The 14,602-nt window shown below is 43.5% G+C and overlaps 1 protein-coding gene across 1 annotated transcript; it reads right to left on the minus strand.

Moving 5' to 3' along the window:
* Nucleotides 1–11,335: 11,335 nt before the first annotated feature.
* LOC101316607 (PRAME family member 8-like) lies at nucleotides 11,336–14,175 on the minus strand. The gene is made up of 3 exons (XM_033839864.1): nucleotides 13,931–14,175; nucleotides 12,908–13,480; nucleotides 11,336–11,894 (listed from the first exon to the last, which is right to left on the minus strand). Exons 1-3 carry the CDS (start codon nucleotides 14,173–14,175, stop codon nucleotides 11,336–11,338), a joined length of 1,377 nt encoding a protein of 458 aa, XP_033695755.1.
* Nucleotides 14,176–14,602: the final 427 nt, after the last annotated feature.

The following is a 14,602-nucleotide window of genomic DNA, read 5'->3' on the forward strand; positions in this document are numbered from 1 at the left end:
AGAGTCCAAGCCGGGGATGTCTCTATAGGATCACAGCTTCTGTGAGATCCAAGGAGCTATGAGGGGTCAAAGTGTTGGAATGTTCTAGAAAAAAGCCCAGACCTCTCCCTTCCCCCTGGGTAGAGTGTAACCTCCTCTGTCCACCTCCACTCAGAGCCTGTTCGCTCAGGGGACACACTGAGCATCGAGGAGGAGGGTGCACAGGTGCATAGAGGTGCCGTCCTTCCCACCCAATTCTGGGCCCAGCAGGACTCCCAGGGTCAGGTGAGGAGCCTGGATTTCGCATTTCTACCCTGTCTTGATTCCCTGTCTTCATGACCTCATTTGCAGCCCAGGTCAGAGCAGCCCTCTGAACCCATCAGGGGCACGTCCTGTCCTGCTTTTCCAGTCACAGGATCTCAAGTGAGATTCCAAAACATTGCTCCAGGGTCTTTGTTCAGGGGTTTAGAATGTTTCTGTGCATCCGGTTCCCTTTCCAGGATGAAGCAACTCGGCAGTCCTCTTTTTCTGCAGCCCACCAACATCACCTCTTCTAGAAACTGGAGCCTGGCTACAATGCTGGGACACCCTTCCACTGGGATCAGCAGAAATCCAGGAATTCTGCTTTAATTCCTCTGAGTTATTTTGGAGTTTATGACTAACCCCAAGGCATAGAGTTCCCCACTGCTCCTCTGGATCCATTGAGGCACCCAGGAATGCTGGGGGGAGACCCCTCCCAGGTTACAGAAGAAGATCTTGACTCTTCTGGTCTTCCTAGAGGTGACAGCTGATGGGAGGCCCTGGGGACCAGTCCCCTGCAGAGGCTCTCCCCTCCGTGGCTCTCTTGTTCCAGCCCTTGAGCTGACAAAGTTCTCCTCAAGCCCAGTAAGTCTTTTTTCTCTCCCAACTCAGATCCCTTCTTGCCCTGAGATGTCTTGTCCTCTGTGCCTTTTTAAAAGTTCAGGTCTCTGTGTTGGCCTTCCTTGCCCCCTCTAGCTCTCAGCAGGCTCTGGTTCCACTCTAGATCCACTAATATCTTGCTATAAACAAGGAGCTGTTGCTCTTTCTTCCTCATCAATAAAGTTTTGATGAGAACATTACCCTGGGTCCAGGCAATTAATCCCGAGGGACAGGTTTGTAGAGACATGGTGGGTGGGGAGGATGTCTGGGACCCTCTCCAGGAGGGATTGGACCATAGGGACTGAAGGAAGGAAGAGGGAGAGGGCAGAGAATGTCCAGAGGAGCTGCTGTAGGACCCAGAATGAGGGAGGGAAAAGAGAAATGGCAGCTGAGCAGGAGACCGTGTCCTCTGACACTCACAGGGCTGTGTCACTTCAAGACTGGGGACTTGTGTCTGAGGCCATTGGGAGCACTGAGGGCCAGTGCTTGGGGCTGGGAGTTCCCAAGAGACTGGATTTGCTTGGCCTGACCTGCCTTAGGCTCCAGTGGCTGCCCCTAGCCCCAGCCCAAAGTCTGCCCAATGGGCAGTCTGGAGAGAGAGGGTAAATAGCATCCATTCTTGATGCAAAGATGACGAGCAAGTTAGGTGGGAAGTGGAGGGGCCCCGTCTTGGTATTTAGGCCAAGGACAGGGATGCTCTTTGGAAATTTTGCCATTTAGCGTCGTCACTCAACACAGCAGCCATACTTTGAGAATTGTGCTTTTCAGGAGGAAATGAGAAAGAAGGAGGTCTGACACTGTGTCTTTGTCATCCAAGTGACACCAGATTGTCTACTTTGACCCGTAGAAAGGTCATGGGAAATAAAAGTCAAACCAGGATCCATTGCTTGCCCAGCACAAATGAAGGAGGGGCGCAGGGACGACCTGCAGTGGCGTCAGGGGCACTGGCCTCCCATGTGTGGGAAAACTCCTCTAATGACCGGGTTGAGGACAGCAGGAACCCATCGAGGTGGGAACTCCATGGGCACTTTCACTAGGAAGTATCTAGCACACACGACACCCCCTAATACCCAATACTGCCTCCTCACTCCTTTCTACTTGATCCATTTACATGTACTTATTTATTCTTCATATAACTGAACATTTTTACCCTTCTCCCCATTCCCCCTGGCCGAGTGCCTGGCAACCACCATCCTATTCTGCTTCTGTGAAATTGTTCTTTTCTTTTTTGATTCTACATATAAAGATTCCATATAATAGTTGTCTTTTGACAGGATTTCCTTCTTTTTATGGCTGAATAATATACCATTATGTATATATACCACCTTTTCTTTATTCATTCATCCATCAAAGGACATTTAGGTGTTTCCATACTGTGGCTATTGTGAATAATGCTGCAGTGAACATGAGTGTTCAGTTATCTCTTCAAAAATCTAAGACACACACAGTGACTATAGTTAATAATATAATATTGTATACTTGAAATTGCTGAGAGTAGCTCTGAAGCATTCTCACTACACACACAAAAAGAATTAACTATTAGGTGATGAATGTCTTAATTATCCTGATCTTGGTAACCTTTTCACAATGTATATGTGTAATATATCACATCATCATCATTGTGCAATTTAAATATCTACGATTATATTTGTCAATCATTACTCAATTAGAAAAATGTATTTACTTAGTCTCTAGAGTGTGCCAACTGCTACTCTGGGTGTCGGGGAACCATCCAATGAATGTGACCCACTCTTATGTTAGGCCACATGTACAGACCTTACATTCTATTGAGGTAGGAAAAAAACACATAAGCTGAAAAATAAATTTAATACAAGCAGAGCTGTACCTAGACCACAGTAGTGCAGGAGGGTGAAGGGATTAAAAACGCCACCCCCAAAATGTGCCGCATTGTTATGCATATTTTTGGAGCTGTAGGCGATCAAGACACAGCCAACTGAAACAAAGAAAACCTTTTCCCTCTCTCTGCACTACCTAAAAGAATTTAGAAAGGGGGCCTGGCCAGAGAGAGAGAGTTATTACCAAGAGATAACTTTATCTGAATGACGTACCTGTATGGCTGGACAAACATCTAATTACCAAACACCTGCTCTTCTGTGAATCACCCTCCTCCCCTTTGAAGCCTGGGGCGCCTCTCGCATTCTGTGTCATGAGATCACACATAAGCCTCCAAAGGCTTCTCCTGGGGTCTCACTGTGCTTGTGGGACTCCTGAACTTTCCCAATTAAACTTCTTTTTTTCTTGTGTTAATCTGTCTTATGTCAACTTGATTATTAGATCAGTTGAAGAAAGTAGAAGGTTAGAGGAATTATTCTTCCCCAACAATACTAAAAATGAATGTGCAAACTGAAACTACAACACAATCTTAATAGTCAGTAGAACAAATTATGATTACCTCCTGACTTCCCTGGTGGCGCAGTGGTTGAGAGTCCGCCTGCCGATGCAGGAGACACGGGTTCGTGTCCCGGTCCGGGAAGATCCCACATGCCAGGGTGTGGCTGGGCCCGTGAGCCACGGCCGCTGAGCCTGCGCGTCCGGAGCCTATGCTCCGCGACGGGAGAGGCCACAACAGTGAGAGTATACCGCAAAAAAAAACAAAAAAAAATTAAGAACTCTTTTGCTGTGATTATAAATATACAGATAAATAAAAACTAGTAAACTACCATTGACTTAGCACACTGTAATTTAAGATGTTGAGAATTAAAGTGTTTTATTTCCTTGTGAGAAACTTATCAGGAGTAGTGTGAGCAGTGGCTGCCTCCTTCTCATAACTGATGACAGGACATCTGCATCTTTTCTATGCTTTGTAAATTGTCATCCTCCTTACTAAGTTGGTATCAGCCTCCCACATTTGATCCTTTGGACTTCCAATGTCATGAAATTCCCCCAGAGTTCTGTGAGTGTGAACTTTCTGACCAGTGTCACCTTGTCTGGAGCTTCTTCATTCTTTTCTTCACACACTTTCCTCTTTCCTGCATCTCTGGGAGATACGGGCTGTGAGCCTGAGAGGAACAGAGGCCAGGAGAGAGGGGATCCCTTGACTGGTTCAAGATCACACATGGGAAAATGGAGGGAGAAGGGTCTGGATTTACCTGCATTTTATCCACATGAGGCGCCTCACCGGTGCAGGTTGGCTCCATTTGAAGGAGAAAGGTCCTGGATCAGCAAGTCCCTGGAACAGCCGATGGGAAACATTCCTAACAGTATTAATATGGTGTACCTGATCAAAGCTGGCTTCTGTTTCCCGGCAGAAACTCGGGACCGTGGGGATCAAGGACCAGATTGACCAGGGAGTTGGGAGGAGTTTGTTCTCCTTGGGCTGGGAACCCAGGGGATTGGGGTAAGGTTTGAGGCCACACCCACTGGACTCTGGATCTCGGGAAGGGAGAGGATGAGACGCTGAGACCAGGACCCACACCAGGGCCTGCAGTGCAGGTGAGCCCTTTCCCTCTATCAGGTGCAGAGTCAGAGAACAGCTGGCTCTGGGTTCCTCACATATTCCTGTGTCCCTCCTCTAGAGAAGTCTCAGCTGCAGGACAGCTGCACCTGTCCCTGTGCAGGAGAGGGCCCCAGCACCCACCTGGGTGCAAAGTCCATAAGGGGACCAGAGGCGTTTGGCAGTGGGTGGGGGATTGCGGGAGAGGTTGTCTCCCTGGCGCTTACCCCTCCCTTGAGTTCACGACAGGTTTCCTTCCCTCCAAGTCCTCCTGGGACACTTGCACCTGGAAGTCAGGCAAGGGTCAGCCAAGGTCCAGTGTGGAGGAGAACTCTACTCAATATTCTTTCATAACCTATATGGGAAAAGAATCTGAAGAAGAATGGATGTATGTATGTGTGTAACTGAATCACTTTGCTGTACACCTGAAACTAGCACAACATTGTAAGTCAACCATACTCCAATATAAAATAAAAATTAAATTACTGAAAAAGATGAACTGCATAGTAATAAATTATGTCCCAATAAAGAGTTTATACTTTTTAAATAAGACACTTCACATTACTTTTAAAAAATTTTTTATCTATCTATTTATTTATTTATAGTTTTGGAAAACATAACAACTTTCGGTAAAAATGTGTTATTTATGTCACAGGTTGGTATTGTTATGCATAATTGAATTGATAAATGAGTTTTAAATATTTTACCATTGTAACTAGATGACAAATATTGATAAATATAGCCCAGATACTCAAAAGCTCTTTAGGATCATCGATATATTTTTAAAATATAAAGGCATCTTGAGACTGAAAATTTGAGAACAGTGGATCTAGGATGAAAATTTACCAATAATGAAAGCAGTGGTTTTTCCCTACTGGTGAGAAAAGTGAAGTTTCTTTCCCCCTTATACTGTTATTTAATCCTGCACACACCATCCAAACACACGTGTTATGGTCTGTGTGGTGAGGGTGAGCACAGGGTGGTACAGCCACACTCTCTCTACTGCTTCTCCACTGGCTATCATAGTTTACACAGCTAAGTCAGTCAGACATGCAAATATTTGTGGGTTTTTTTTCTTTTTCACTGTAAAAGCCCTGTCTCCTTATATTTTTTTTCATTTTTCTTTTGGCATATTTTCCTAGAAGAATTTTTCCAGTTTTATTGAGGTATAGTTGACCTATAACACTGTATTCCTTTTCCAGTGTACAACATAATGATGTGACATGTATACATTGTGAAATGATCACCACAAGAAGTTTAGTTATCATACATCACATCACATAAATGTGTTTTTTTCTCATGATGAGAATTTTAAAGATCTGCTCTCTTAGCAATTTTCATACACAACACACAATGTTTTTAACTTTTGTCACTGTGCTATATGACAGACACATTCCATCCCCTTGACTTATTTATTTTGTGCCTGGAAGTTTGTACCTTTTAACCACTTTGTGTCTTTCCCCATAGGTCTTTCTTTACTTATTTCACTTAGCACAATGCCGTCACGGTCCATCCATGTTACCGAAAGTGGCAGGACTTCTTTCTTTTTTATGGATTTATGGCTGAATAATATTCATATATATAAAAATATATACATTCATATTTTCTCCGTCATCCATTGATGGACCCTTAGATTGCTTACATGTCTTGCTACTGTAAACAATGCTTCAGTGAAACTGTGGCTGCAGATTTTTTTTTGATACCGATTTCATTTCACTCATATATGTACCCAGAAGTGGAATAGCTGGATTCTATGGTAGTTGTATATTTAATTTTTTGAGGAACCTCCGTACTGTTTTCCACAGTGGCTGCATCAACTTACATTCCCAGCAACAGTTTCAAGGGCTCCCTTTTCTCCATGTCCTCATCAACACTTGTTATCTCTTGTCTTTATAGCAGCCATTCTAAATGTTCCGAGGTGATATCTCCTTGTGGAGTTTTTTCTCTTTTTTTAAATTTTTATTGAAGTATAGTTGATTTACAATGTTGTGTTAGTTTCAGGTGTACAGCAAAGTGATTCAGTTATACATATACATATGTCCATTCTTTTTCAGATTCTTTTCCCATATAGGTCATTACAGAGTATTGAGTAGAGTTCCCTGTGTTATTCAGTAGGTTCTTATTAGTTATCTTTTTTATATATAGTAGTGTGTATATGTCAATCTCAAACTTCTAATTTATCCCTCCCTATCCCTTTCCTCCTTGGCAACCATAAGTTTATTTTCTACATCTATAACTCTATTTCTGTTTTTAAAATAAGTTCATTTGTACCCTTTTTTTAGATTCCACATATAAGTGATATCCTATGATACTGGTCTTTCTCTGTGTGACTTACTTCACTCAGTATGACAATCTCTAGGTCTATCCATGTTGCTGCAAATGGCATTATTTCATTCTTTTTTATGGCTGAGTAATATTCCATTGTGTATATGTACCACATCTTCTTTATCCATTCCTTTATCGATGGATATTTAGGTTGCCTCCAGGTCCTGGCTATTGTAAATAGTGTTGCAATGAACACTGGGGTACATGTGTCTTTTTGAATTATGGTTTTCTGTGGATATATGTCCAGGAGTGGGCTTGCTGGATCATATGGTAGCTCTATTTTGAGTTTTTAAGAAACTTTTATGCTGTTCTCCATAGTGGCTATGCCAATTTACATTCCCACCAACAGTGTAAGAGGGTTCCCTTTTTTCCACATCCTCTCCAGCATTTATCATTTGTAGATTTTTTTGATGATGGCCATTCTGACTGGTGTGAGGTGATACCTCATTGTAGTTTTGATTTGCATTTCTCCAGTAATTAGTGATGCTGAACATCTTTTCATGTGCTTTTTGGCCATCTGTATGTCTTCTTTGGAGAAATGTCTATTTAGGTCTTCTGCCCATTTTTTGATTCAGTGATTTGTTTTTTTGATATTGAGCTGCATGAGCTCTTTGTATATTTTGGAGATTAATCCCTTATTGGTTTCTTCATTTGCAAATATTTTCTCCTATTCTGTGGGTTGTCTTTTCATTTTGTTTATGGTTTCCTTTGCTGTGCAGAAGCTTTTAAGTTTAATTAGGTCTCATTTCTTTATTTTTGCTCTTATTTTCATTACTTCATGAGGTGCATCAAAAAGATCTTGCTGTTATTTATGTCAGAGGGTGTTCTACCTGTTTTCCTCTAAGAGCTTTATAGTATCCAGCCTTACATTTAGTTCTTTAATCCATTCTGAATTTATTTTTGTGTATGGTATTAGGGAGTGTTCTAATTTCATTCTTTTACATGGAGCTGTCCAGTTTTCCCAGCACCACTTACTGAAGAGACTGTCTTTTCTCCATTGTGTTGCTATACTCTTGCCTCCTTTGTCATAGGTTAGGTGACCATTGGCACATGGGTTTATCTCAGGACTTTCTATCTTGTTCCATGGTTCTATATTTCTGATTTTGTGCCAGTACCATACTGTCTTGATTACTGTACCTTTGTGTATAGTCTGAAGTCAGGGAGCCTGATTCCTCCAGCTCCGTTTTTCTTTCTCAGGGCTGCTTTGGTGATTCGGTGTCTTTTGAGTTTCTATACAAATTGTAAGATATTTTGTTCTAAATCTGTGAAAAATGCCATTGGTAACTTGATAGAGATTGCATTAAATCTGTAGGTTCCTTTGGGTAGTATAGTCGTTTTCACAATATGGATTCTTCCAATCCAAGAACATGGTATATCTCTCTATCTGTTTGATTTCTTTCATCAGTATCTTATAGTTTTCTGAGTACAGGTCTTTTGCCTCCTTAGGTAGATTTATTCCTAGGTATTTTATTATTTTTGTTGTGATGGTAAATGGGATTGTTTCCTTAATTTCTCTTTCTGATCTTTTGTTGTTAGTGTATAGGAATGCAACAGGTCTCTGTGCATTAATTTTGTATCCTGCAACCTTACCAAATTCATTGATTAGCTCTAGTAGTTTTCTGGGAGCATCTTTAGGATTCTCTATGTATAGTATCATGTCACCTGCAAACAGTGACAGTTTTACTTCTTCTTTTCCAATTTGTATTCCTTTTATTTCCTTTTCTTCTCTGATTGCTGTGGCTAGGACTTCCAAAACTATGTTGAATAATAGTGGTGAGAGTGGACATCCTTGTCTTGTTCCTGATCTTAGAGGAAATGCTTTCAGTTTTTCAGCATTGAGAATGATGTTTGCTGTGGGTTTCTCGCATATGGCCTTTATTATGTTGAGGTAGGTTCCCTCTATGCCCACTTTCTGGAGAGTTTTTACCATAAATGGGTGTTGAATTTTGTCAAAAGCTTTTTCTGCATCTATTGAGATGATCGTATGGTTTTAATTCTTTAATTTGTTAATATGGTATATCACATTGATTGATTTGCATATATTGAAGAATCCTTGCATCCCTGGGATAAATCCCACTTGATCATGGTGTATGATCCTTTTAATGTGTTGTTGGATTCTGTTTGCTAGGATTCTATTTTGTTGAGGATTTCTGTGTTTATGTTCAACAGTGATGTTCATCTGTAATTTTCTTCTTTTCGTGATATCACCGGTTTTGGTATCAGGATGATGGTGCCTTGTAGAATGAACTTGGGAATGTTTCTTCCTCTGCAATTTTGTGGAATAGTTTCAGAAGGATAAGTGTTAGCTCTTCTCTAAATGTTTTCCCTTGCTTCTTTTTTTTTTGGCGGTACGCGGACCTCTCACTGTTGTGGCCTCTCCCATTGCGGAGCACAGGCTCCGGACGCGCAGGCTCAGCAGCCATGGCTCACGGGCCTAGCAGCTCCGTGGCATGTGGGATCGTCCCAGACCGAGGCATGAACCCGTGTCCCCTGCATCGGCAGGCGGACTCTCAACCACTGCGCCACCAGGGAAGCCCAATGCACACCTTTTTTATATGATCCAGCAATCTCACTCCTTGGTATCTACCCAAATGTGTTGAAAACTTATGTCCATATCAAATGTGCACACAGATGCTTATAACAGCAAACCAAGGAAGCAACCAAGATGTCCTTCAGTAGATGAATGAATAAATAAACTCTGGTATATTCAGACGATGGAATATTATCAAAACATGAAAAGACATGGAGGAAACTTACATGCTTATTACTAACTGAGAAGCCAATCCGAAAAGGCTACATACCAGATGATTCCATTTATATAATATTTTAGAAAAAGCAAAGCTCTGGGGAAAGCAAAAAGATCAGTGGTTGCCAGGGTTGCAGGAATGGAAGGATAAATAGCAGAGTAAAGAGGATTTTTAGGGCAGTAAAACTACTCTGTAGGACACTACAACTAAATATTTGCCAAAACTCATAGAATATACAACTCCAAGAGTGAATCTCAGTGTAAACTATGAAATTTGGGTGATAATGATGTCTCAGTGTATGTTCAAGAATTATAACAAATGTAGTCCTGTGGTGGAGATGCCAATAGAGTGGCTGTGCACGTATAGGGGCAGCAGTTAGATGGGAACTCTCGGTACTTCCTGCGCAGCTTTACTATGAATCTAAAACTGCTCTGAAAAATAAAGTCTACTTTTAAAACTATAACTATAATCCTTCTAGCTCTAAAATTTGATTATTCTAAGTATTTTTAAGGGAGAAAAAAAATCCGTGTTCATTGATTTTTAAAATCAGTTTTAAAATCCTATTTGTTTTGAGGCTCCAAACCAAATAAAACATTTTTTTAAATCCACATCTATTCTTTAAAAGTATTAAATATTTTTTATAATTTTAAAATGACACATATCTTTAATAGATAGATCAGAACACAATGATTTAGTCAACTGACATTTACATAACAGCAGGGTTTTGGTTTGTTTTTTGTGTTTTTAAAAAAATTAATTTAATTAATTAATTATTATTTTTTTAGATATTGGGGGTAGGAGTTAATTAATTTATTTATTTTTGCTGTGTTGCGTCTTCGTTTCCGTGCGAGGGCTTTCTCTAGTTGCGGCAAGCGGGGGCCACTCTTCATCGCGGTGCGCGGGCCTCTCACTATCGCGGCCTCTCTTGTTGCGGAGCACAGGCTCCAGACGCGCAGGCTCAGTAGTTGTGGCTCATGGGCCTAGTTGCTCCGTGGCATGTGGGATCTTCCCAGACCAGGACTCGAACCCGTGTCCCCGGTATTAGCAGGCAGATTCTCAACCACTGCGCCATCAGGGAAGCCCTAATTTATTATTTTAATACTGAACTGTAGAGTCCTACTTACCAAACTAATTTTTATCCTCTGGTCTGATCTACCAACAGGTGGCCTAGGAGACCTGAGGCTCAGAATGTCTATCACAAGGGATGACTCCGATCTCTCTTATGCCCTCCCCACGCCCTTCCTGCCCTGGCTGAGACATATGGACCCACAAGGAGAACCATGAGGGCTGCTCATATCCAGGGTCATGGTCTGAATGAGCAGTGAGGGCCCTGCCAAGAACTCTCACTCCAGTAGCTCACTGACCACTGAGTATGTTCACCTTTGTGTGTATTAACCTACTGGGCAGCCACAGAAATAAGGATGGAAGAAAGAGATGCCCCAGACAGAATAAAGAACTTGCTTGAATGGTAACGTTTCAGATCACAGACAACTCAGTGCTTTTTTTTTTTCCATCAGTAACTGGAGTTTGCTGAGTTATAAACTGAGAAAACTGAATAATACATCATGGAGGGCAGCAGTCAGTTTACACTGAGGGTCTCTTTATTTCTGACCATTTCTTTACAAAATCCACCCAGGGAGAGCTCCAACATATGTGTCTCAAGCTTGAATCCACCTAAAGAAACTTAGATTCATATTTCCGTCTCTATAGGACACATGTCCCCTAAAGGCCTATTACCTGTCAGAGTTAACTTTTCCCTCTGCAATCCTGCACCCTCCCTTAATCACTTTTTCTTTTCACATTTACATTGAGCAGATGTCTGAAACCCTGGGTCTGTTTTCCCTTTACGATTCAACTATGTCCTAGATTTCAAGTTCCAAGTGCTCAGAAGAAAGCTTTTGACAGATGCACCCAAGTAGTTAGGGGGATTTCAGCGGTATACGATGGGCTGGGGATGAGAGAATGTGTTATCTCCACAGTGCAGACAGGGGCTGGAACTAATCCAAATGATCCTGGGACGTCCTAAGACTCTCAGAATCTCAAACAGTTCAGCCCGACACTGTGCAAGTCTCCCAGGTTGGAGGATTCGCTGAGAGCTGTAACTCTCCTGAGGGACAGGATACAGCTCTTGACTTAAACTGGGCAGCCCAGAGGTGTGTCGCAGCAGCTTCTCCATGATGGCCATGGAGATGAGGTTTCCCCGCAGGCTAAAGAACATGAGCTGGGAGCAGCGGCTCAGGGGCGGCAGGATGGTCTCGAGGTGAGAGTCCATGATCCCACATTGCTCTAAATACAGTTCCTGGAGGGTGGCTGCAACTTGCTCCAACAGAACCGGGAGGAGCTCAGGACTAGAGTAGGTCAGGGTGATGCCACTCAGATCCAGGCCCTTTAGCTGACTGATGTTCGGACACTGGGACAGATGGCTCAAGTCTGAATCCGAAAGGAGGCAGTGAGTTATTGCAAGGTTGTCCAAGGGGGTTGTCAGACACCTGGGGAGAAACAGAGCAATTATGTCTTAGAAACTGGGGTGGAAAGTGAACTTAAGGTGGGAGACAAGTGATCTGCCCGAGGCTAAGTTTGGTCTCACCATCTGAAAATGATCAATACCCAGAATGCGCTGTCTCATTTTATCCTGAGATCTTTCACCTTCTTTGTGTGACTGGATTAAGTCCACAGAACCTTGAAAGCTTTCTTTCCTCATCTGCTAAAAGGGTACAACATACTCCACTTTCTTTTGAGGATGAATGAAGATAATGGAATGCACTAGAACATGCTCAGAGGAGAGCCTGACACCGTGTGTCCATCAAGAGTGGGCATCACTGAATTTTAATAGTACGTGACATCCCTAAAACTCTTCCTACTCAGGCTTCCTTCAGCCCATGCTTGGGCCACAGGCACCCATACCTCAGGCCAGGTGAGGCTTCTGGGTGACATGCATAGTGGACCAGAGTGGGCAAGATCTCACGACATCAGCTGGGGTTGCCGGTCTACAGGGCCTTAGTTACATCCCTGCATCATCTGCAAACCATCTTCCAATTTTTATTATCCCTTAGGCTCCTGCTCTATTACCATCATCTCCAGAATCACGCATTTTCCATATATTAAGTACCTTATCTGGAGCAAAAAACAACCTTTTACAGACAGGGAATCTGAGACAGGCTCAATGTGGTCACAAAACTGATGAGCACAGAGCTTCCATTTAGAAATGTTCAGGCCTGATGGAGTTTTCATTCTTTAAGGCCCCCTATTTTCCTAAGTCATCTAAACAAAGATATCTCTTCCTAACGAAGAAATCACATACTCACACCCACTAGATCCTAGCCTCTAGTCTATATCTTCCTAGCATGGCGTCCCTTTCCAGAGCCCCTATCCCAGTTTGGGTCCCTACCTTGATTTGTATGGTTATGTGATACCACACTTCAGGATAGAGCAGCAAAGCGGACAGTGTGTTTCACATTCTAGTGTTGTGTTCATCATTACCTGGTCAGTGGTGCACACTCACCTGAGCATCTCATCCAGACAGCCTTCAAGGAAGGAGGGAGATTCCATGCAGAGATCCCGGAGGTGGTGCAGCCTGAGGAACTGAGAGGTAATTTGGACAACGTGCTGCTGTTCCTGCTCGTCAAGTGCAGAGACGTGGATGTGGGAGAGAAGGAGTCTCTGCACTTTATTCATCTGGCCCAGGAGAGGAGCAAACACGGCCAGGGTGGACAGATGCCAGGTGCAGTTCACTTGCACCTCCTGGATGCAGTCCAGTTGCACCATACTCAGGACCTTCATAATATTTTCCATGGGCATTGAAAGTATCTTCAGTTTCTTACAGCACAGGTGTATGGAAGCTTTCCTCTCCTCCACCCACCTGATGAGGTAGGTGAGGAATCTATCCACGGTCCTTTCTTTGAGGTGAAGTTCTATGAACACCACCACGGGAGCCAAGGACCGCTCTGCCCTTGACTTGTCCTCAGCCACTTGTGCCATCAGTGAGCTTGAACATCCATGGACCCTGTATCCAGACCACATTCTCCAGAAGTCCTGGCTGGTATTTCTTAAATCCAGTACCCGCAGCCTGCACCTCCTGGGGGGAAACAGCAGATTGGCAGCGATGGTTTAAGATCCACACATAATGAAACCACAGTCTCAGCATTTAGGCAGCACTCATTTCCCACCTGAGCTTTTAATTCTCATCCGTGACATCACCTGCTGCCTTGCCCTCTTCTTCCCTCTCCGTCTCACCTTCCTCCATCTTGTTTCCCCTTCCATCCTTCCTGGTTCTCCACTTCTAGTACCTTAAGCATCACTAGAAAGATGTGGGGACATGTTCCTTCAGGTGCCCTTTCATCTTAGGTACTCCTACATTTCTGGAAGGCATTTCCCAAAGTGAACTCAGCAATGGCCAAGGCCTCTGAGCCTCTTCATTTGGCATCATCAGAAGCCTCTAGTCCATCAACCGGCCATCCACTCTTATGACACCAGCTGCCTCTCAAGGATGTCTAGGACTCTACCAGGATACCTGGATCAGACTCACCTGGGGCGATCCTGCTGGGCAACTAGGACATCAATACCGTCCAACACTGCTTGTAAGGTCCCCCGGTGAGGCGTCTGCATCAGACCCCCCAGAGGCAGGCGGACAAAGGGCCAGGCTTGCACCATGGCCTTCAGGGCCTCACTGTGTCTCCCATAGAAGGCCAAAATGAACAGTGGTGGGAAGAGCTCGGTGGGCAGATACTCCAAAATGGAGATGACCGAGGTCTTATCCCTCAGCAGGCTCATTCCCGCCAGGCCCAGGAGTCTGGGTGGGTTCCAGACACTCATTCTGACTCTGCTCCAAAAGGAATCCTGTGGAAACTTGCAGGGAACAAGGCATCTTTCTCAGTCAAGCATGAACACCCCTTAATCTGTCTTCTCACCCTGCAGAGGAACAAACTCATAGCCAAATCACTGCTCCCACAGTAGTGGAAAAGCCTCTGTTAGCAGAATTCTACTCTAGTCTCTGTGGGCACAGATCCATAACGCTGCCTCTACAGGAACCAGAGCAAGCCTCCTTCCAAGGAGGTAGAAAACCAACGACTTGTCCATTCATTTCCATTCACTACTTCGTTTAATTGTATTGCACTGGGTAGTGAGTACCACGAGCCTGAAGGCTGACCCTAATCTTTTTGGTGAAAACTTTTAGAAAATCGCTTAGGTCCCTAAAACT

This window comes from Tursiops truncatus, chromosome 1 (genome assembly GCF_011762595.2).
Source record: "Tursiops truncatus isolate mTurTru1 chromosome 1, mTurTru1.mat.Y, whole genome shotgun sequence".
Classification (NCBI taxonomy): domain Eukaryota; kingdom Metazoa; phylum Chordata; class Mammalia; order Artiodactyla; family Delphinidae; genus Tursiops; species Tursiops truncatus.